This window comes from Pteropus medius, unplaced genomic scaffold (genome assembly GCF_902729225.1).
Source record: "Pteropus medius unplaced genomic scaffold, Ma_sr-lr_union100, whole genome shotgun sequence".
Lineage (NCBI taxonomy): Eukaryota > Metazoa > Chordata > Mammalia > Chiroptera > Pteropodidae > Pteropus > Pteropus medius.
The window spans coordinates 12,433,829-12,457,640 of record NW_024349225.1 but is presented as its reverse complement, the minus strand read 5'-3'; the positions used below and the strand labels follow the sequence as shown (position 1 = coordinate 12,457,640).

The window sequence follows — 23,812 nt, the reverse complement described above, 5'->3', positions numbered from 1 at the left end:
TTTGTTCGTTCGTTTGTTTGTTTAAAGGAAGTGGTAACACCACTGGCCTGAGACACTGATGCGATAAAAAGTGCATTTAATAAGTCAGGACGGCAGGTGCACGGCTGGGGCTTATTTTGTGTATGTTTGAAGTTTGTGCTCTAAACAGAAACAGAATTTTTAAAATGGCATCCATCCATCCATCCATCCATCCATCCATCCATCCATCCAGCTTTATCGTTGAATTGAGATGGCTGATACTTTCAGAGAGCAGGAAAATGTTTAATTATCATAGGGTTTTTTGTTTTTTGTTTTTGTTTTTGTTTGAATATTGAAAATAGTTCTCTGACCACCATTTTTTGGCTTCTAAGGGACATGGGCATCGTTGTGCTGTCATACGGACCCTGAGTCCGCGGTCCCCCGAGGAAAGGTGGGCTTCCTTAGACCTCTGATCCGGAGAGCCTTCTGGCTGACCGAACGAAGTAGATGAGCTATTTGACAAATATCATAACCTCTCTGGGCCACAATTTCCTCACTGTGTCATTGTGTTCCTTGAAGGAGTTGAGCTAGGTGACCTGTGAGGCCTCTCTCAGCTGCGGCAGGGGTGGAAAGGGGAAAGGAATGGAGGGGTCAAAGGGCAAGAAGGACAGAGGCAAATTTGTCACTGCCCCTCAAATCTGCTTGCGGTGGCTATTTTTAAAATCACCATCTGGTGCTTACGTTTTCAGTTTTTGTCGTGTGGACAGAGGGAGAGAAATAGGGAGGGGGAGAGAGACATGTTTCTCTGTCTCTTTACCAAAGATTCAGGAGGCCGAAGACTTGGGCCACAAGCCGGATCTTGGCGACCTCGGCAGACACTGACTCAGATATTAGGGTGTTTCCAGCTGTGAGATGTGGGGAGCAGGCTCTGGCTTCTGGGGACCGACGGCAGTCCGCATCAGACCTCGGCCAGGCCACAAGAGGCTGTTCTTACTCTCCCCACGCGCCACATGCTGTCCTGGGGACAGCTGCTTGGGGAAGGAGAAGCCCCTTGACATCTCCAAGCCGCAGTCCCCAGTGGCTCTGACGCCTGATAATACAACCAGGGGCCCGTGGTCTGAACCACTGGCCGGTCCACGATTCCTGCCACCGCCGCTGAGCTGGCCCCACGGGCACCAAGAACGAAAGGGAAGTTGGCAGAAGGGAGACGCCTTGGTTTCAGGGCTGGAAAGAGAGCAAGACGGTGGGGGGGTGGGGTGGGGGGTGGGGGGTGGGGAGCTGGGCCGGCAGAACGTGGAACCCCGCTGCTCGCTTCTTTGCAGACTGCTAGGGCTGACTGCCCACCACGCTGCTCTCATGTTGTGAAGCACCCCACCCCACCTGCCTTTGCTGGCTCTCCCAGTGCAGAGGCAAGGAGCAGCTCTTCTCAGGGGTGAAGCGTCACCTGACAGTGAGTCTCAGGTGGAGTCCCTGCCACATTCCTGGCAGATGATGGGAGCCACACATCAAAGACTGGTTTTCACCTCTACCTGTAGAGTGGGCAGGATGAGAGCCTGCCTTTGTCTTTTTGGCCTCAGCCCATCAGCACAAGGGGTGGGAGGCCCGGAGACTTTATGTGACCGGGACGTCACTCAGGTCACTCAGGGAGCCAGGCCTGGAACCACGCAGAGTGAGCCCCCAAGCAGTGTCCTTCCCTAGCACGTCGTGTGGGATGAATTTGGTGCCCACGGTGTCCTGTGACACTCTGCTGAGACAGTGTCTTCATCGTGATCTTCACGCACACGTGTATCTTGTGTTTTTGGTGTTTACACAGGGTACATGTGAATGTTGGTTATGTCTGTGTTTATTCACAGCTGGTAGTTTAAAATGCTTACGACTCATTCATTCATCCAGCATGTGTCCCATGCCGACTGCATGCAGGACTCTGACAGGAGCTAGGAGTACAAAGATGTGTGAGGCACGTCCTCGCTCTTGAAGGACCGTTAGCAGGTTGGAGAAAACAAACAGAAAAGCTGTGCGAGCTCCGAGCTCCTGGCGGAGTGAGCCAGGCAGGCCCCCAACGCAGGCCGGGGCGTGCGGAGCGGGAGGAGAGTCGGGGGAAGGTTTTCTGAGAAAGCAGCGCCCGAGTTATGTCTTAAAGGGCGAGGCACTAGCCGGACCAGGAAGGACGGTACCTAAGACAGTCCATCCTTCAGGCTCCGTGAGATGACAGCCATCAGGACTGGGGGGCTCTGGGGCCACTTTCACTGGTCATTAGCCGGGCCGACTCCTGCCGTGCACCTTGCAGATCTTCGCAGTGTGTCCGTGGCTGGATTTGCGGCGGTCTCTGTGGCCCCGCCCCCGCGGGGTCGTGTAGTTTTCTCCTGCGGAAACCGGAAGTCTAGGGAAGGGGGAGGAGGCAACGGATGGCAGGAAAGACAAGGATGTGCTTGTGACTGCGCACAGCCACCCTGCCCAGGGGTCTCCCGTGCGCACCTCCGCAGTCCCGTGTTCCTCAGCCTTGCGGGCCGAGTGCAGATGCCACCTCTGCAGGCCCCTCCTGACCCCACCGTGGCACGTGGTCTCCCCTTCTCTGAAGGCCCAGACCTTTCATTGCTGCTGCTCTGATACCTAGTGCAGCCAAGTTCCAGTCAGCGATTTCCGAGAGGCATCTGAGTCTGGGGCCTCGAAGCCTGAGGGGTGGAGGGAGGAGCACAGCCCAGGCAGTGCAGCCCCCAGAAAAGGTGTGGCAGAGGCATCCTCGTCCTGGAGCAGAGGGCTCAGCCCCAGGGGCTTCCTCCTCCTCATTCCGCCCTCCGCCCACAGGACAGCCTGGCTGTCCCCAGCCGACCCCAGTTACCTGCTAGCGGCCTTCCTGCCTCCTGGCCTTGCACAGTGCCCAGGTGGGAACGCCCCCGCCCCCTCGCATAGCCTGCTGTTTTAACCCTTCTCAGACCCTTCTCCCTGTGGCCACCCTTTACCCACGTGTCATAGCAATGACTTCCACTCCATTACACACAGTCTGCTGGGCGGTGACGGCTTAGAAGCTGCATCTTATCTAATGAATGGCAAAGGGATGGATCTGTGTCCCTCCCCAGCCTTAGGGCCGGAAACTGTCTTATTCTTCTTGGTGACCCTCACAGTGCCCTCCACACTGGCCTCACACTAGCTGCTTGTTGAGTCCAGTCATGTGCACGCAGACCTAACAGGCCCCCCATAGTACGTCCCGCCCTGCCATCCTTTTTAAAGGGCCTGTAGAAATGAAACGTATTTTGAGTATTTGTCAGACGAATCCAACTTAGTCCATACTTTTCCGTTCCCAGCCCCCAGTAATGCCTCACCCAAGTGCCCTTCTCTCACGGGACAAAGGTGCTTGCAGACCTAGCTGACAAAGGTCACATTAGGAGCACACACAGGCAGTCCCCACCCTGCAGAGCTAGATCGTCCTCTTCCTGTTGCTCATGCCTCCCGGGGCAGCAGGCAGGGTCAGGCACAGGTCTGCGCACAGGGAGTGCAAGGTCTACCAGGCGAGCGACTGGCAGGAGAAGGCCTCAGTCTGGGGGGGGTGGTCTGCTGTCCCTGGGTCCCCTCCCCGCCGATACTCTGCTCTTCCTGCGAGCATCTCTCACACTGATGGCGATGTGAGTGGGACGGGTAGGGGTAGGAGGGACTCCCCAGACAGGGCAGTAGCCTCAAGTTGTCATTCACTCCAGCGAGCAGCCAGGGCGTCCCCACTCCCACTTGCCTAGCTAGGAGGGGAGGCTCTGCTCCCCAGAGGCGGGGGGAGCCCAGGACCCACACTGCAGCTTATGGAGACCTGCTCTCCGGCGGAGCTGAGGCCTGAGGAAAGGAGGCAATTCGTTGCAGTGGTGGGGCGCAGCGGAAGTGGGTGATCCGGCGGCGGGGAGCCAGCGAAAGAGCTGGGGAAGAGGAGTTGCCCATCGGTTTTTCTCAGGCCATCGGTCATCCTCAGCTGGTCCCCGTGATGGATCCTTCATATCAAATGGGGAAAATGTGCCCCCTCTGGGAGTACAGTGTCTCAGTCTGCAGGCTCAATGGATTGTAATCTCCAGCCCTGTGCCCCTCCCCCAGCTGGCTTTTACCTGCACCTCTGTGTGTGGCCCGAGGCCACCAGCTGGTCTATGGCTCAGCTCCCCCAACCTAAACCCTTTCTGCACCTACCAGCTGCAGTCAGGTCTAGAGTCCACATCCAGCCGGGGTAGGGCCGAGACCAGAGTGTCCACCTCTGTCTTAGGGATGGAATGACCGTGATCTCTCTCACCCTTTCCCATTTCTGTGCTGCCCCAGATACCACGCCATTTCCCGACTCTCTCTGTCCCTCTTCTCTCCAGGCCAGGAGGAGCCAGAGTGACCCCATGCTGATCAGAAACAAGCAGCTGTGCTCCAAATGCCGAGAAATAAAAATGGTAAGCCAGGTGGATGACAGAGCTGGGCATGAAATAAAAGGCATCCCGATTAGGGAGGAAGGCATAAAAATATATTTGCAGATGATGTGATCTTATGTATAGAAAGTCTTAAGGGTTACACACACACACACACACACACACACAAACTGTTAGATCCAGTAATGAGTCCAGCAACGTTATGGAACATAAGATCAATACACAAAAGTGAATTTTATGTCTGTACATTAGCAATACACCATCCAAAAACGAAACCGAGGGAACAATTCCAGTTATGACAGAATCAACGATGAAAATACTTAGGAACCAGTATAACAAAAGAAATGTCAGACTTACACATCAAAAATGATAAAACGTCGTAGAAAGAAATTAAAGAAGACCTAAGTAAATAGAATCCCCATGGTCACGGGTCGGAAAACTTAATACGCTTAAGATAGCAGTGCTCCCTCGAATCGATTTACAGATCCAATACAATCTCTCTTGAAATGCCAGATGCCTTTCTTGCAGAAATGGACAAGCAGGCATTAAAATTCATATGGAAATGCAAGAGATTCAAGAGCCAAACAATCTGGAAAAAGAACAGAGTTGAATCACACTTCCCAATTGAAAAACTTCCTACAAAGCTGCAGCAATTAGGCCTTCGTGGTACTAGCACAAAGGTACATGTCTAGATCAATAAAATGGAATCGAGAGGCTGGAAATAAGTCCTCACGTTCATGAATAAGTGATTTTGACAAGGCTGCCAGGACAGTTGAATGGGGAAAGAATAGTCTTTTCAATAACCGATACCAAGACAACTGTAAATCCACATTCGAAAGAATGAAGTCGTACCCTCCCTCACGTCATATACAAAAAAGTAATATTAACTCAAAATGGATCAAAGACCCAAGTGTAGGAGCCAGAACTATAAAAGTCTTAGAGGAAACATAGGTGTAAATCTTCACGATCTTGGATAAGGCAGTGATTTCTTCTGTATGACACCAGAAGCACAAACAACAACAACAAAACTAAATAAATTAAACTTCATCAAAATTAAAAACTTTTTGCTGCAAAGAACACAGTCAAGAACGTGAGCAGGCAACCCACAGAATGGGAGAAAATATTTGCAAATCCTAAGATAAGGGACTAGAATCTAAAATATATAGAAAACCTTTATAGCCCAACCAAAAGACAAACACACCAATTTAAAAATGGGCGAAGATTTGAATAGACATTTCTCCAAAGATTTACGAATGGCCAATGAGCACATGAAAAGATGTACAGCATTAGTCATTAAGGAAAAGCAAATTGAAACCATAATGAGATTTTATTTGACACCCACCAAAAAAGCTGGACAATAACAAGTGTTGGTGAGGATGTGGGGGAAACTGGGCCCTCAGACACTGCTGGTGGGAATGGAAAACGGTGAGCTGCCTTGGAAAACGGTTTGGCAGTTCCTCAAAAACTTAAACAAGGAGTCACTATAACCCAGCAATTTCATTCCTAGGTATATACCCAAGAGAATTGGAAACATATGTCGAAACACAAACTTGTACCTGAATGTTCATAGCAGCATTATTCATAATAGCCAAAAAGCAGAAACGAGCCTAGGTCAGCAGTCGAGTGCACCGAATTGTACACTAACATGAACTTTATGGCGTGCAAATTATATCTCAGTTAAAAAGAGATCCGTAAAAGAGTAACATGGATGAATATTGAGAAAAACCCCGAGTAGGACCGGCTTGGGTAACTCCTTGTGCTTCTGCGTTCCCCCGGGCCAGGATCTCCGTTACCCAGTGGGGTAGGATAAAAACCTCCTCAGAGTTGTGCGAGTCACCAGGGATGTTTGTCCGAAGGGTACACTTAACGCTTTCCAGTGGGCTCCGCAGTGGGTTCATTCAGTCGCTGATTTGATCAAGAAATATTTCTTAAAGAGGCACTTTGTTAAGGACTTGGAAGTACAAAAATAGAGACTTGGTGTGAGCCCTCAAGGAGCCGAAAGTCTCTGAGGGAGGCAGGACGTTCAGCAGGTGAACACAGTGAAAGGGTTGTGTGTGTTCTGACAGAGGAAGCCTGGGGAACAGTGAGGTCACAAGACAGGACTCCCGGAGTCAAGTGTCTGTGAGAAAGTGACAGTTAACTTGAGACCCGAAAAACTGGGGGGTAAACCAAACAAAAGGAGTTGTAAGTCTTACTGATCGTGAAGTACCTAACTTCAGAATCCGATCGCCAGGGAAGAACGAAGACCCTATGACTTGGGCGGGGCGGGGTGGTCCCTGCTGGTCGATACATATCACAGTGGTGCACGAATGACTGTGAATGACTGCTCGAGTCTGCTGAGGTGGGACCCTACCTGTGTGGGTGGGAATGCGGTTTGGGGCAGTGTTCTAACGAGACGTTCCGCCTCAGGTGCAACCGAGAACCATGATGATCCCAGACGATCTGCAGCTGTCCTTTGAGAATTTACTGAGTCATAAGTAAGTCGAAGGTTTTGATCGGGACGTGACTTTAATTCCGACTGATTATATCACTTTGGGGCCACAGGACAGTGGGTAGAGAAACACAGCAGAATGCAGAGGGGCTGCCTAGGCAGTGGGCTTCTTGACTGGCTTCGTTTCCCAGTTAAACCAGGTAGACCCAAAACGTTTTCACCTTTTTGCTTGCACAGCTGTTGACACTGCCGTACAAGGTTTGTCGTCCTTTCCGCCTTCACGAGAACAGTACAGGGAACAGGGCAGGAGCTTCTTAGTCTCCTAAGAACTAAATACGAATTCTCCACGTGGGTGGCAGATAGAACTCACGGGATACCCGCAGTCCGTGGGGAGCCCGGATACCTTCTGCTACTTTCTAGTAACTAAAATTCCTGTTATCAGTTCCTCTAGTGGTTATCTGCTGCTTTCTTATCATGATCAGGTTTATCAGAAATAAATCCAGGCAGAATTTTGGTTAGTTGGATATTAGGGTTTTTTTATTTGTTTTGTTTTGTTTTGTTTTCTGTATTTAACTATCAGACAGGAAAGAAGGATTCAGTTTTTACTTTATTAAAACGCTCCAAACATGACTCATTCTAGATCAAGCACCAAGGTAGGTAGACTTGTCTATCAGTGGGTGGCTGAAATGTTCACATAGCCTTACATATGACCAGTCAAACAAATTATATGTGTCATGGGGATGTAAAGTATGGCATAGCGGATACAGTCAATAGTATTATAATAACTAGGTGGGTACTAGACTTTTTGAGGGGGTCGCTTCATAAGTTATATAAATGTCTAACCATTATGCTAACCACCTGAAACAAATACAATATTGAATGTCGATAGTAATTGAAAAAGAAGAAAATTTTAAGTTATATGTGATCTAATGGCAATCTTTAATTTTTTTTCCCCTCATACAGAGAGTAATAACGTGGGGGAATAAATAGGCCTTTTTGTAAGCGTATATTGGACAGAAGTAGGTATTATTCCCTGTGTAGCTCAGGGCCATTTGTCCCAAGGTGAGAGGGGGACTCAGATGCATCGAAACCAGGTGTGCAGGCCAGGTGGATGGGATCATGGAGAAAACAGCTGTTTGAGCACTGCCAGCTCCAACGCTACTAACATTTACCTCCACTGACTCCATGCTTTTAAAGAACTCATATCGGATCACAATGAAAATAGTTCTAATAAATAAATATCCTTTGCAGACTTTAAACGGAAAACTGAACTACCTGAAGTCAGGATTTCTGAGTAAAAGTTCACTCCTTTATGAAGGAGACTTTTGAAATTTTGTTGCCCCAATTTATTTATCTTGCAAGTTTGGTGCTTTATTAAAAAGTACTTTATTTGTGCAAGTTTGGCCCAGTCGTCTCTGCTGCAAAGTGGTCTCGGTACCAAGCAGACAAGTGCTGGATTCAAGGGACCATCTCTGTTTTAAAATGTATAAAGACACCTTCCAGCAAGATCTAGTCAAATAACTAATGTGTTTTCTTGCTTTCTCCAATCAGAATGATGAGTCTTCAGCCACCGAGAGATCAGACTGCACCCAAGTGTCCTTGTGATGACATCCCAACAGGTTTGCTTGCTTTTGGAGTACCGTGTGGTGGGAGGCATAGTGCCCCAGAGTGATGGAATGAGAGGTTTAATCCTAAGAAAATCTCTAGATTTTTCTGAACAAATTCTCATTCTTTTTAAAAAAAAATATTAATTTTACTGGGGTAACATTGGTTAATAACAATAAGTTTCAGGTTTACAGTTCCGTGATACAACGTCTGTGTATTGCATCGCGTGCTCACTACCCAAAGTCTAGTCCCCTCTGTCTCCATGTATTTGACCCCCTTTACTCTATCCTCCGTCCTCCCCGCTACCCCCCCGAGTTTATTTGTGGTTTTCTATTTTATATCCCACACATGAGTGAAATAATATGATTCTTGTCCTTTTCTGTCTGACCTATTTCACTTAGCACGATACTCACGAGATCCATCCATGTCGTCACAATCGGTAATATTTCATCATTTTTTATGGCTGAGTAATATTCCTTTGTATAGGTCTTCCACATCTTCTTTATCCAGTTATTCGTCGAAGGATGTTTAGATTGTTTACATGTCTTGGCTATTGTGAATAATGCTGCAATGAGCATGGGGTGCATATATCTTTAAGGATAAATTTTTTCAGATTTTTCATGTAGATACCCAGAAGAGGGATCGCTGCGTCAAAACGTAGCTCTATTCTTAATTTTCTGAGAAAACCGCACACTGTTTTCCATAGTGGCTGTACCAGTTTACGTTCCCACCAGCAGCGTGTGAGGGTCCTTTTTCTCCGCATCTTCTCCAACACTCGTCATTTCTTGGGTCATTGATAATAGTCATTCTAACAGGTGTGAGGTGGTATCTCAGTGTTACTTTGATTTGCATTTCACTCATGCTAGTGAAGTTGAGCATCTTTTCATACATCTGTTGGTCATCTGTAAGTCCTTATGGGAAAAGTGTCTGTTCTGGTCCTCTGCTCAATTTTTTGAATTAGATTGTTTATTCTTTTGTTGTCGAGTCGTATGCGTTCTTGAAATATTTTTGGATATTAACCGCTTACTAGAGGTATCGTTTGCAAATATCTTCTCCCGTTGGTTGCTTCTTTGTTTTGTAGCTGGTTTGTTTTGCTGTGCAGAAGCTTTTTAGTTGGATATAATGCCATTCATTAATTTTTGCTTTTCCTTTCCTCGCCTTTGGGGTTCAGTTCACAAAAACGCCTCTGAGACCAAAGTCCTTAGGTTTAGTACCTATGTTTCCTTCTGTGAATCTTATCGTTTCAGGTCTTAAATTCAAGTCTTTAATTCATTTTGAGTTAATTTTTGTGTGGTGTCAGCGGCCTGGCTTCTTTCTTTCTTTTTTTTTTTTTTTTTTTTGCATGTGGCTTTCCAACTTTCCCAGCACCTTTTACTAAAAAAGCTTTTCTTTCTCTATTATATGTTGTTTTTGGCTCCTTTGTCAAAAATTAGTTGCCCATATACAAATGGGTTTGTTTCTGGGCTCTCAATTCAGTTCCATGGGTCTGTGTGTCTATTTTTCTGCCAATACCCTGCTGTTTTGGTTATTGCAGCTTTGTAGTATAATTTGAAGTGAGGGGGTGTGTACCTCTGGCTTGTTATTTTTTCTTAAGATTACTTTGGCTAGTCGGGGTCTTTTGTGGTTCCGTCCTCTCTCCCTTTCTCTTTGACGTATTGTTTGTTTGGCCTGTTTCTATGGGTCCAAAGCCCTCCCTTCACTCCAGCCTTACCTGTCCCATCTTCGGGCCTCGCTTGCCTTTATCCATGTCGTGTTTCTTCCTGGATCCTCTCCATGCCACATGCTTCTGCACCATTGTTTCTAAAGAGCCCCATAATCCACCTGCCGAAGACTTTTCATAGAGCTCGGCGCCAAGTAAATAACACCCTTCTCGGGCAGAACTGATAGTACCAATTAAGTGGGGGAGGGAACTGCATTCTCGCCCCCTGGAATGGCCTCGCCAAGGCCCTGAACCTCCCACCCCAGACTTCCTAAAGCCCCGGCCTCTCCCGGGAGCTGCCCAGTGCTATTCTTATGCTCACTTGCTGTTAATAACAGAAGGGCAGCAGCTCTGTCTCCAGCCACAGCATGGACCCGAGTCGTGTCTTTTAGAGAAACAACACCGGGCTGGGGAAGGTGGGAGTGGGTCAGACTTTGGGGTGATATAATTCAAGGGTTCAGTGCAGGATAGGCTGTCACTTTAGTCACTTTGTCCATCTCCTCGTTTGTTCCCATACTAACAGAAGCCACCTTCGGTTTCTCTTTCATTCGACACACACAGCATCACCTCTTCCCTTCACACAGGTCGGGGCTCTAAGCTCTGTCCTGGAACAGAACCGAAGGCCTCAGGAAAGGGGGCAGAGCGTGTATCTCAAAGTGGGCACCAAAAGGGAGGACCAGAGACTCAGGCGACAGCTGAGGGTTGGAGACATCCGCGCTGGTGGGACTAAAGCCCAGCGCATCGCTTCTTACGAACCCAGAAATCCTGGCCTGTGCACGCACTCATGCAGCCACCGCGGGCTGAGGGCTGAGCGCTGAGCGCGTCCACTCAACAGAAGCGCCCCCTCCCCACAGCTGCCCTCTGGTCTGCAGCCACCTCAGTCCCTTGAAGCCGAGAGCACAGTGGGTGACAGGCACGTGCAGTCGTATTCAGGTTTCTCTGTACCAGCCACGTGTGCCTCACAAGCAATGCGTGCGTGTGCGCGCGCACACACACACACACGCACACACACACACGCACACACGCACGCACGTGCACCTTTCCCTCAGCGAGCGTGTTTATTTCCTAATTCAACAGGACAATGTGATAAGATGCCTTTCATCGACTTAATAGCCTGGGGAGTGTGTGCCAATGACTGATACAAGAGCTGGACTTGGTGTTTGTGAGATCGGCATGTTATGGTCTTGGACAGGCCTGTTCTTGCTCACGGAGTCCATCCAAGGACACCGGTCTTGCAGGTGGCACTTAAGGGACAGTGCTGACCGGCTTGGCCTGGAGCTGAAGCTTAGTAAATCCACCGTTGGTGCCAGCCACGCCCTTTCGGAGCCGAGCTTTGCTCGTGTGTGTGTCTCTCTGAGTTTATGGGGAAAGCACTAGCCCAGTTGCCGAGAGAAGTGGCCTCGGACCCTAGTCTGGCTGTACGGGCTTCGCCCAATTGTTTAAACTCTCTGGACCCCGGCGTTCCTGCCTGTAAAACCGGAGAAGCATTTTATCTCCCACTCCACCCCACCACCCCCTCCCCCCAAGAGCCAGCGCCTCAGTACAAGCAGCCTTCACCTTTGATCTGCCCGGGAAAACTGCCTACGCGGCCCCAGCCCCGCGGTTTATATGGCTTACACGTGTCCCCACCGCAGAGCCCGTTTATTGCTTGCGGGGCCACCCGCCTGTGCTGTGCTGCCTGTGGCCGTGCCGCAGAGACCAAGTGGCTGGCTCATCCCAGCCACTGTCACTGCCGATGACTGTCTGCCTCACTTTGTTGATCACAGCAGTGACTTCGTGTGATTTTCTGGGTTCAGCTGAACTTCATAGATTATCAGTAATTACTAGTGAGAACTAAGGAAGTGGGAAGAGCCATCTCCATAAGGCTCTGGACTCGTGTATCTCGACTTGGCCTTGAGTCCAGAGTTCCACGACACTCAGAGACGCTTGTCAGTAAACATGGGTAGGGATACCTGCCACCTGGCACCGCGGTGTCATACGGTACAAAGAGCTCTGGGTTCTGGTCCTCAGTTCATCAGTGCCTGTGGCCTTGGACCTCTGTTTCCTCGTCATCGCAGCGATGAGACTGAGCCGGATCCTAGGTGTGTGACCTTGTGACATCTCTTAGCTCTCACTCAGCTGGAGGGAGGAGCTTGTCCCAAAGAGTTCCCATCTCCAGCTCCCTCAGTCACTCCGTGACTTCCAGGGGGAAGATGTTATTTCATGTACCAATTGACTCTTCTTCAAGCCCCAGATCTTCTGAAAAAGTTGAATATCAACAACTTCTTGTAAATAAAATAATATTCAAAGAAGTCAGGATGGCAAGGATTATAAGGAGTTCTGAAACAAATTATTTTGTAAAACAAAGTTTCCTTTTGAAATGCAAGTCCTTTTTCTCTCCTGGGGCCTTTTTGTGAAATCATGTTTGTTTGAAGAGCAGAATAATAAACATGTCTCTAAATAGTCCTCTGAAAACCGAATAGCCCTCTATCCCTTTGATTCACATTACAACTCCGGACGCATTTTATCTTCATTTTTAATTTCGTTTAATAACCAGCTGTGACTCCCCATCCCTGAGTTGTATTTCTAGGCTCCCCTTCCGAGCCTCTTTGACGAGGTCTGTAAAAGCTTCACCTCTGAGGGGGATTAGACGGTTCCAGTAAGGGGAATTCCTATGAGAATTTTGAATCTGTTTCCCAAGGTCGAAGAGGGCTTTGGTGATCTTTGGTTATTTCGAGTTTCTTTAACAATCGAATCTAAGCAGCCCTCGCCCTCCCTTCTCCACTGCCCTCCAGAGAGCGTCCACTACAGACTGCCCATTCTGGGGCCCCGGACGGCTGTGTTCCACGGGCTGCTGGCAGACACCTACAGAGCTCTGCAGAAGACACAGCTGCCCTCCTCGCCCAGGAAGGAGCCGGCCGGCAAGATAATGAGGCTGCGGGTGATGGGCGCCCAGCACTCGTGAACGCCCAGAGAGAGCAGCCTCCCCCGGCCAGTCGCTGACACCGGTGCCTCTCGCTGTCCCCCCAACACCATAGAGGAGACGCGGCTCCCCTGTCCCGAGGGTGGCCAGAGTCCTCGCTCTTTCCGCCACCTTCTCACTCACTTCTCCCAAAGACGGACGGTTTAATCGACACAATTGTAAGGTGTATCGATTAAAACTGAAGAGTTCGAGTATCATTCATTTTATTTTGTTAATCCGAATATTATGCGCCTAATGAGATAAAATGTTCCCTAAAGCTCATTAAGAAGCCTTCGTCTGGAGTACTAGTATATTTTGAAAATTTCATGAGCTAGAATAGCATCCTCGTGTTGGCTTGTGTTCTAGTGTCGACGGTGAGGATGTCAGTCTGTACCAGTGGTTCCGAAGCCTTTTGTCGTAGGCACGTTTTCGCTCGTAAATACTGAGAGCCCTAAAGATCTTTTTTTTTTAATGTGGCTTATAGCTACTGATGTTTATCGTATTAGAAATTCAAATGGAGAAAAGTTAAAAACATAACAAGCACACTTTCCGATAGCTGTCAGAGTGACGTCATCACATGCCACGCAGCCTCTGAAAACTCCCTTGGGAGAGGAGAAAAGTGAGGAAGGCAGGCGCCATCTTAGTGTTGTGACAATAATTTTGACTTCACAGACACGCCAGAAAGGACCTCGGAGACACCCGGGGGACCCCAGACTCCCGGCGAGAGCTCCCGGCGTCGATGCTGCACCCTCGTGTCCCCAGCCTCCCAGGGCACGGACGCCGGGGTGCTGTCCCCCACCCCCACCCCTCCCCCGCCTGGGTGGCCTGGGCCCCGGGGCAGAGGCGTGGGGAGAAGCCCCCAGCAGGTTTTCCAGCTTCGGTGATGTCACCTTCCAGCGGCATTCGTCATCCGTCTCCCTTTGCTCAGGGTGCTGCTCGACGACCTCGATTTAGCGTCCTGGTCGGAACAGACTGGGTCGTCCCCTTGGCCCGAGAACGCTGGTTCCCTCCGAACTCCCGTTTCTCTGTGTAAATGCGTGTTAGTTTGTTTGCTTTGGGCGACGTTTGGACTCGTTTCTCAGAATCCGAGGCCCAGAGCTGGGCCCGGTGTGACTTCAGCACACTGGTGCGTCCCCTCAGCTGGCCCGCGGGCGACCTTCCTTGTCACTTGACTCCTGCAAGTTCGCCCTGGTGAGAGGAGCTGAGGGCGCAGCACCCTACGCTGGGAAGTCCAGCTCTCGACAGCCTTTTCCACCCTTTCTACTTAAACTTGGGAAGAGATCTGCCTGGGAACTGCCTGATTTTCTCCCCGACCAGTAAGAATGTTTATAAAAAATCATCTTATGCTCGCCAAACTTGCTTCTCTTTGTGCCGTGGGCGTCAAATGCTGGACTCTGCCACTCCGCTCCGTGCAGCCTTTCCTAGTATTTTCCCCACCACGTGTCCCTCAGCTTCATTCACAAATCTCTCATAAATGGCCAGGACAATTTCTTCACTACGAAAATCTACTCATAACGTTTTTCCTGGTTCCAAGTCATGGACAGTTCTGATTAATTATTAACAGAGCTAATCTTGGGTAGTTTCTTGTTTGTTCGTTTCAAGGCTAAAGCCCGATTTCACTGTTTTAAAAATGTATGACGCTCGTTAGAATAAAAATCCACAGACGTGAGTCAAACTTACCCCTGCTCTTTCATCTTCCTTCACCCCAAAAGGGAACTTAAAAACCTATCGATCAGCACAATTCCTTTATTGCCAGGAATGAAGGAAAATGCTGCATTGAGGAAAATCCAGGCTGTGGCTTTAAAAAAAATCAAGTATGTAACGCAAGGCCATTGTCACCTCCAGTCTCCAGTTTAACCTGGGGACCTCTTGCAGGCCTTTACTTTCATGTGCTCTGCTCAGGGTCACCCTTCTTCTGAGCTCATGGCAGGGCGGGGGCTGCCAGGGACTTGCTGGCTCCTGGCACACGTCTGAGCTGCTCATCTTCCTGAATGTCCGAGAACCACATAACTCCAAGTAGCAGGAGTGTGACAGATTTGGCAGAGCTGCCCGTCTTCCTAGGAAGGACACTCTGGAGTGTGCATACTCTGGCTGGGGAAGGTCCTCGGGATGAGGGAGGCATCACCCCACAGAAGAGAGAACATTTCCAAGAGGAGGAGGAAGCACAGATCTTATTTCTATTAATAACCCTGTCTACGAAAGCCTTAAGAATCAAGATTAAATTTGAAAATTTAGAGATGGGAAAATGTTAACTAATTTCAAGAGAGAATAGAGATGATCAATCCTGTTCCAACCATGTGGCCCTCAAACCCACCTTAGTCTAGCTCTTTGTCAAGTACTGTCCCCGTTTCGTAGTGTGATCCTTGTCTCTGGGGAAAAGTGTGTGACTTAATGAGGATGAGCACGCTGCCCCGTGCTGACAGTATATCCCCACATGGCCTAGCCGGACACATGCTCGAGAGACACGTGGAAGGAAGCAGAGTCCATTCTTAGGTTGCCAAGCTGTGTCATGTTCGGCGTCAGGACCCTGCCTTTGGGGAACTTAATTTCAGCTGGAGAAATGACACACATACGAAGAGCACGTGGACAGGTCTGAACGTGAATCAGCCTGGGTTACCCTGCCCCCCCGCCCTCATAAACCAAACCCTCAGCGATTACAGCAAGAACTCACTCCATGGCACCCACAGTTCAGCTCACTGGACAGGAACGAAAATGTGAATATGCGGCCTGATCAGGAAGGTTGGTCAGAGGGGAAACAGCCATATTCACCTACTCGGGTGTTATCCCTTGTCCTCTGCACAGTATTTGACAAGGTGTCGAGCCGCCTGGCCGGCGAAGTGCAGCCTAGTGAGACGAGGCAGATGTTTGCTGTTTCGAGGGAAGCGTGTGCCTAAACCTCTGGGGATTGGCCTCCCCGCCGTCCTGCTTGGCGGAGGTCATCCTATGGGATGTCGCATAGCCAGAGAGTCAGGACACCCTTGCTTGCCATTGAGAAAAATCGCTTAAAGAGGGAAATGTGCATAAAACAACAAGAATGGTAGTTGTTAACATTAGTTGGCTCTGGGGAGTGGCTGGAGGATAGAAACTGGCAGAGGGAGAAAGCTTTTCAGAGTACAACTTTCTTTACTCGTTGCATTTTGAACCACATGAGTATTTCTAACAGTTGCCACGAGGCTATCCAGCCTCTGCGCTGGAAACTATCAACATAATTATTTGTCTTCAGGACGCACAGACACTACACAGTTCTTGAATACTGCAAAGTTCAGGCAAGCATCCGTTTGGAAGGTAAATTTTATCTCTGGCCCTTGGAAGTTTCGCTACCAAAATTCTAATACTGGCAGATGGCAACCGACGCTCCATGCTTATGTGGCATCTGAAACTCTTCGAAGCACTTTTACCTGTTCTTCCTTTCTCTTTGCCTCAAATTTTCCACCGTTCCACCGTGAAGCAGGAGTGATCATGTCACACGCGATCTGTTCAGGCACAGCCCTTCCCTGGGCGCCGTGGCGAAAATTCTTCCTGTGACTGTAGCAGGTGCGCCTGGCTCTTTTTTCGAAGCTGCCGACATGGGGCTGGTCTCTCTTTGCGCAAAACCCTTGAAGTACTTGGTGACATGGCCCACGTCCCCTTTAGTCTTTTTAAACTTAGGATCCCCAGGATCTTGGCCAGTATGACACGGCTCTGCCATCCGCTCTGCCCTCTGCCCCCGCTCACCCAGTGCCACTTAAAACAAGGCACTTAGACTGAAACTAAGGCTCCAGATGTGGCCTGGCCAGGTGTGGCTGTGCGACTCTCATCCGCCCTCCTGCTGGGTCACCTGCTCCCAGAAGCGCAGCCCGAAACGGCATCAGTTTCCTAACAGCCGCGTCACTTCGTTCTCTCATGTTGATTTGCCACCGACTAAAGCCCTTTTGTCCCTGTTCAAAGTCAAGTCAGATCAAGGATGACACATTGCATGTTGGCCCCTTTTAACCTAAAAACCTGTACCCCAACTTCCTTCTTCATAACATTCCCCTATCCAAGACACCAAAATAATTGTTTTCTCGAATGCCAGAGACCTCTTTGACTACTAGCCCTCTTCGTGGTGTTAATTTCTTAGGGGGCTATCAAGCAAGGACCGTTTGTGGAATAATTATTAATTTCTATTTTTCATTAATCAAATTCACGATCTAACACTCTTACCTCATTGGGTTGATACAAACGCACGGATAAAGCCAAAATTGTGATGTTTCGTAGTAGTGTAACTTTGGTCAAGTTACTGAACTTCTGTGAGCCTCGATTCCCTGTGCAATAGAAAGAGGATAAAAATATCTGTTTCGGTAAGAGCAGCACGTACACTAAAAACGGAAGGATAGACTGTTAGCACGGCCCCTGCTCAAGAATGACATGCAGATTCGTGAGCTGTTCCATATTTTTAAAGCTGAGCTCATGTGTAGATTTATTAGATATTATAAAATGTCTCTTCATAAGCGGTTTCTAATTTATATCGCCGCCAGAAATGTATGCAAGTGACTGTTGCCCTCAGCCTCAATGATAATCGCAACCCTTTTCATTCTGTAACTCATTTCAGAAACGAGAATTGGATCTTGATATCATTGAAATCTATTTTTCTCTAATTATGAGATTGTACGTGTTTTCATGTGTAAGGGCCATTTATTTATTTGTGAATTGTCTATTCGGCTTTGAAACCTACTTTGCTATCATGACCCATTCATTTTTAAAGAACAAAATATTTCATTATCCAAAGGACAAAAAAAAAAAAAAATCGTATAAGGATTGATACAGGCTCTCGACATTTCCATCTAGCATCTCTGAGCACACGAGAAAACATTTTCATTCAACAGTTGACGATCATACTTTAGCATTTGTCAGACTGATAGGTATGCTGGCTAAGAGGGTGGTCGGGCGAGCATTTTCTTACGTAGTGACACGCCGAACGTAATGTGTCTTTACAATAACGCCACCACGTAGGTAGGGTTACTGAGCCCGTCATACAAGTGAGGAGGTCGGATCTCACCAACGTGTTCACTGCACATTAGAAACCGAGCGTAGGTCCTTCTGAGCACATGGCTGAAACTCCTTCCCTCCCTTACTCTGACTCTGACTCTGTGAACAATGAACCTTGTTAGAGTTAAGTTCAAAACAGCAGTTTCCTCTGTGGAATCCTCTACCTTCTGAGGGATAAAACTGGCTGCAAACCAAACAGAACCAAGCCTCATCTCGTTGGGCTTTTCCGGGGAGGGAAATGGAGTGTGCTTGCTCGGGGGACGGGAAGAGCCCTCTGTTCTCTCCGCCTGTTCAGCAAGTCAGGGTGATTGGCACGTGTCAGGCCTTTGGAATGGGAGGGCAGGGAGGGGCCAGCAGGGGGCCAGGTGCTGGCAAGGCTTTGGGAGGAGGATGAGGTGGACGGTAGAGGGCAGGAAGGCAGGCTGGACCCAAGAGCATGGCAAAGACAGTGAACAGGCCTTACACCAGGCAGCCCCGGCGTCTGGAGCCCTAACACAGTGGAGGCTGCAGCGGTGGGGAGGTGGAGGGACGCCCTTGGAAGTGTCAAGGGCTGGAGTTCGGATCTGGCAAGTCCGGTTAATCTGTGCATGAAACCCAGTGTCCGAACAAGGTTCGAGGGGCTGCCCGTGAGAGGGGGCCTGGCCAGAGCGAAGCCGGAGTCTCAGTGGGGCCACAGCGTCATCTACTGAGGGAGTGGACTTAGGAATTACTCTCAATTGAGAAGTATTTTGCGTATTTATATTTAAAATAAAACATGCTTGTTGTGTAACTAATGGAAAATGAAAGTAAATCTAAGCAGTCTTTTTAGCCGGATGTACAGAAACTGGACTCTGGCTAGAAACGGTTAGCCATCTTTTGCATATTGGTGATTTTCAAGGGTGTCGTGAGATTTTTATGTTAAACAGAAGAGGACATCAGTTTCAGTGTTGAGAAAGCTTTGGAAAGCAGACGTAAACAAGGGGCCCCGATCTGGGGACAGGCTGCAATCACCCCGAAGGCGATGAGTCAGCTCCTTGTCTCTCTCTATTCGCTTTAATTCATTTCAAAAAACGTCCACTGTAAACCTAAGCTACAGGCATTGTGCCCTGTGCGGCGGGATACAGCAGTGAACTATAACTTTTCTGCCCTTGAGAAGCTTGTGTTCTAATTGGGCAGCAGAGGTCGTCACGGTCAACCGTTAGAAGTGCTTTAAGAGAGGCTTGCGCAGGTGGCAAGTGGGGTCTCTGACCTGGGGTAGGTGTGGGGAGGGCAGAGGTGGCTTCCTAGAATTGTCCCTAAGCTAATTTTAAAGAGCACGTGGCGCCGTGTCTAGTGCACAGGGCAGCCTCTGAAAGGTGATGAACCGTCGTGGTCCTAAGCTAGGTACTCAGGCCGGCCCAGAACCCTCATCTGTCACACCAAGACAGTACTGCAGACCTACCTCATGGGGTCGCTGTGAGGATTAAACGAAGTAATTATGTGTTGTGCCTTAGCCCATGGCCTTCGTTAAAAAAATTAATTAATTTTAAATGCAGCGCGACCCGATGGATTCGTCGTTGTTTGAAGGGCTGCTTCTGTGCTTGGAAGTTCCCTTCCCAGACGTGTCTAAGCTTTTTGATTTCTTCACGTGTAGAATATCGTACAAGAGTCAACAGGGGTGATTTTTTAAGGAGATGACAGCTAAGTGAGGGACGTGGCAGGACTGGTTTCAAAAGGGGTTCATGTTTAACAAGAAGCTATCTCAACCCAACACATTTGCTCTCATCCATCCATTCATTCATTCATACTTTCGATCTTTGAATTCCTGTTATGTAGTAGGCACTGTGCGTTACGGAAACCTTACAAAGATGATTTATACGTAATACTTTTCTGTAGGAACTCAGTCTAATGAGAGAATCAGACATGCAGACAAAACATTACACCACCATAGGATCCATATGACCATAACGGCACATGCAAAGTACCAGTTATGACATAATCTGGCTGTGCAATACGCAGTAGCCACGCTGGAGGAGAGCATGACCAGATCTGGCAGCCGAGTTGGAAGGCGGGAGGCCCAGCTGGAAAGAGAGGCAAGTTGGAGCTGTCGCAGTCATCCGGGCGAGACTGGTGACTCGTGATGGTTTCCAGCTGAGAACACATCAGGCTCTGCGCGGGGAGATCTGGACTGGAACGCTGGGGGACTTTTGAAGAAGGAGGAGAGACTGAGGAGGTCGCGTTGGTCCATGCTCCTCTGTCTCCTTTGTTCCGTAACCAAAGGAGGTTACGAAATGTAGGACTTTAACAATAAGAGCCCTTTCTCCCTGGCCGGAGTGCTGCGGGGCCACCCGCGGATGAGAGGTAAACCAGGTGGCCTTTCCGGCACCTTCCAGCTTTATGACGTTCTAAATCTGGACACTGAAAAACTCATTCGTCATTCAGCGGACGTTTACACAGTGCCTGCCAAGTGCCAGCGAAGAGTCAGAATCCTTTTGGTGGCAATTGATGGACACTCAATTCATACCTTCAGACAAAAATGAAAGTGCACTTGAGGGGTCCTGGGTCTTCTCCCACGGCAGATGGGCGGGGATGCAGCAGGCCCCAGGGAGCCCTGGAGCCGGGGACCTACGGGCGGGGAGTCTTTCTTTGTCTTTTCCCTTCTTCCTGGGTGTTGTCTGTTTCCACGTGGTGGGAAACCTGGCTGTGGGCATCTTCTAAGCTTTCTGGCTTATAGCTTTTGGCCCCTGGAGTTCCAAGCCCCAAACTCCAGGACAAGGCACCTTAGCCCAGCTTGCAAAGTCACCTTATCATCATGCGGTCAATTATGATGCTGGGGTGGGATTAGAGGAGAACTCTGTATAGACGAAGTCGTGGGGGGAGACGGAGAGACACAGTTTTCAAAGGAAGCGGGTGAGGCTGAGCTGGCAATGCCGTGGACCCTCGTGGTGGCCCTGTGTGGGACACTGGTATGAGAAAGGTGACTAAACCCTTACACCCATAAAACCAGGGTGCTGTCTGCTGTCGCACTGCACAAAATGCTGTCGATGGCACCCTCGGAACGTCTGAGCGAGGTGCTGCTTTGGGAGCAGCCAAGACTGGCCTCGCTCCCGGAGGAGGCTGCTCCGTTTCCTTTGGACAAAGCACGTCCTGTCTCTCCAGTTCAGAAGGTTGACCTGTCACTTGGACTTAGTGATGACTGTGGAGGTGAAGGCAATGGCTGAGAAACTGGTTTGTCCACTCTTGGGAGTCTGAGAAAGAGGCCAGTATGACACTCTTGGGGCGTCGATGGAGAGAGAGAGGCAGACGAGGAAGGGAGAGAGCAGAAGCCTGTCGTTCATGGAGCCGTTGTAAAATTAACCCGACTTCACTGTCTCGCAGGCCTCCGTGTCGTCCTCCATCCAGGAATGAAGACAATCTCTCCTGCAAACGCCGCGAGGGTGAAGCCTTCGGATCTGGGTCACTCTGACCACAGACTGCCCCTTTTGCTCAGTGGCCCTGTCTGCTCAGCATTTCTGCAGAGCGGTGCCTCACTGGAGAAGGGTTATGAAACCCGATGAGCTATTCATGCCCTCGCTTTGTTTCTATGACAACCGATCCCCAAGCACTCCAGTTGGGCCCTTACAACTGACACCTTCCCTAGGAGGAATTTGTGTGTTTGGGGAGGGATGGAGCTGGCTTATGGTCACAGAGCTGGCTTTTCAGAGGTTCTCCAAGGCGTTGACATCTCTTTTGGGATATTTCTGTTTTCAATGCTCAGAGTAATAGTTATTTTTTCCAGATGACTCACAATCAAAATTCTGTGATTTTTCTTTTAGAAAATGGCCACAGCCCAGTAACTCCTATGGGGAAGGGAGAAATTTTTCTCTACCCTTCTAGGTTTTTTTTGGCTGGTCTAATGATTACATTGTCATGAAACAGATTAATAAGAGAAAATAACTAAATTTAATTACACATGTATGTGTGGGAGCAGAGGCAGAAAAGTAAAATGAGGTACATGTGACTTTCTGAGCTAACAGTGAGGCGTGGCCCCTGGGGCTTCAGAGAGGAGGCAGATCGTTACAGGGCAGTATGACGAGCAGATACGTTCAGTAATTATATGCTCGCCCTACCACATAGATAGGTGGCTAAAGTTATCCCCGGTAATAACTCTTATTATGGGAAGACCCCTAAGTTAAGGGAGGGGCAGCAGTTTCTCCCGAGCCCACTTGCCTTCAGCTCAAAATAATCCACATGTCCAAGTAGCCCTTCTTGGGGAGGCCTGTTCTGAACCCCTCGACCCCTGAATGGGCCTATAGCAACAACACAGGCTAGAATGTGCCTAGTCATCTGTTAGTCAAATGGGAAAGTAGGAGGGAGACATGAGTTGGTGAAAACTGGCCCAGCCGGATGGCCCACGTCAAGAGCCCGCTCTCCTCTCTGTGGACTAGAGAGGCTGTCCAGACTGGAGCATTTCAGGGGAAGGAGCTTCTTAGGGTGTCCCACAAGTCAAGAGATACATCGGCGAGAGTCGTGGAGGAGACAGAGATGTTCAGGCAGACGGAGGTGACACCCGTGCTGTGAGAATGTCAGCTTGACTCTGAGCCCCTCCATTAGGAGAATCCACGACTGAAACAGCTCTCTGTATTCAGCCAGCACGGCGCCTGGCACGGAGCAGCTCAGTGCATTTGAGCTGATCGACAATAAAAGTTGCATTTGGTATTTGTAGACATATCTCGGACTTACATAATCTGGGGCCTCCTTAAGCACAAGACCTGCCCTCTAAGAATGAAACAAATCTTTCTTTTTTTTTTCTTTTTTTTACGAATCTTTCTTTTCATGTTTTAACGATCCCTCATTTACCTCTGGGCTGATTTTTCTTAATTGTGCTCCTCGTCAACCAGGAACATGATTCAAAAAAACTGGCTCCCCGTGAAAGAGAGAAAATGAGCTTCAAGTGAAACAGAGTAAAGAAGCAACTGTGCTGGGTTCTGGACACTGAGGCTGGCCGGGGATCCCCGTGGCTTCCCAGCGAAGCTTGGGATTGACGTGGAGGAGCGTGCCTTCGGAGAGATCCTCAGGGACGACCCGTGCGACCGCCACAGGAAGGCGGGTCTGGCACATGGAGTTCTGTGTGCCCCGTTTCCGATCTGCAAACTCCCTGGACTGAAATCTAGGGTCTTTCACGAAGTCAGACCTCTCGTTTCTGCATGAGAATTGCCGGAGTAAACTGGCTTAAAACTGAACAACAACAAGGGAAAGATAAGCAATGAGAAGTAACATTCGTAACTGAGAAACACCAACTTAGAGGTGTTGGTAGCTTAGTGGCTGAGAGCAGGGTCTCTGGTGACAGCCCTGGCTGAGTTTGCATCCTGACCCTTCCCTGCTACTGCTGCTGCCGTGTGGCTCTGGGCAAGACTCCTGTGAGACCGAAATGCATCGTATCAAGAAAAGTGTTCAGATATGCCCGGCATATAATAAGTGCTCCATAAATAGCAACTGATCGTACTATTATTACTTTAAAATGCTTTCTTAATCGCAATTCTAATATGGCCATTCTCCTGCTTGAGATCCTTCGGTGGCTCCTGGTTTTCCCACCAGATAAACTGCGAGTTCTGAAGCAGGGCCCCCAGAGCATTCCGCAGCTGCTCCCCACTTACCCGTCTCCTGCCGCCCCTCCCTGAGCGGCCCTAAGCTCCAGATCCACCTGGAGCTCTCAGAAGGACCTTGTTCTCGTACATGTCTGAACATGTCCTCTTTCTTCTGCTTGAAACACCCTCTCCCCACTCACCGGCCTGGATGATATCCGCTTGTCCCTAACATCGCCTCTTCCTGGAAGACCCCTCCCACGAGCT

The 23,812-nt window shown here is 49.1% G+C and overlaps 1 protein-coding gene and 1 non-coding gene across 2 annotated transcripts in view; both read left to right on the top strand.

Annotated features, from left to right (window-relative positions):
* Window positions 1-14,695, top strand: part of CUNH1orf105 (chromosome unknown C1orf105 homolog) — a 26,489-nt gene extending 11,794 nt beyond the window's left edge. The window contains exons 8-10 of the mRNA XM_039881114.1: window positions 6,750-6,817; window positions 8,323-8,390; window positions 12,850-14,695. Coding sequence (XP_039737048.1) covers window positions 6,750-6,817; window positions 8,323-8,390; window positions 12,850-13,019 — 306 coding nt within the window. The 3' untranslated portion in view covers window positions 13,020-14,695. The remainder of the gene's footprint in view (window positions 1-6,749; window positions 6,818-8,322; window positions 8,391-12,849) is intronic.
* A 2,632-nt stretch (window positions 14,696-17,327) lies between these two features.
* LOC120617822 (U6 spliceosomal RNA) lies at window positions 17,328-17,432 on the top strand. The gene has a single exon (XR_005657057.1). It is a non-coding gene; the product is annotated as a U6 spliceosomal RNA (small nuclear RNA).
* Window positions 17,433-23,812: the final 6,380 nt, after the last annotated feature.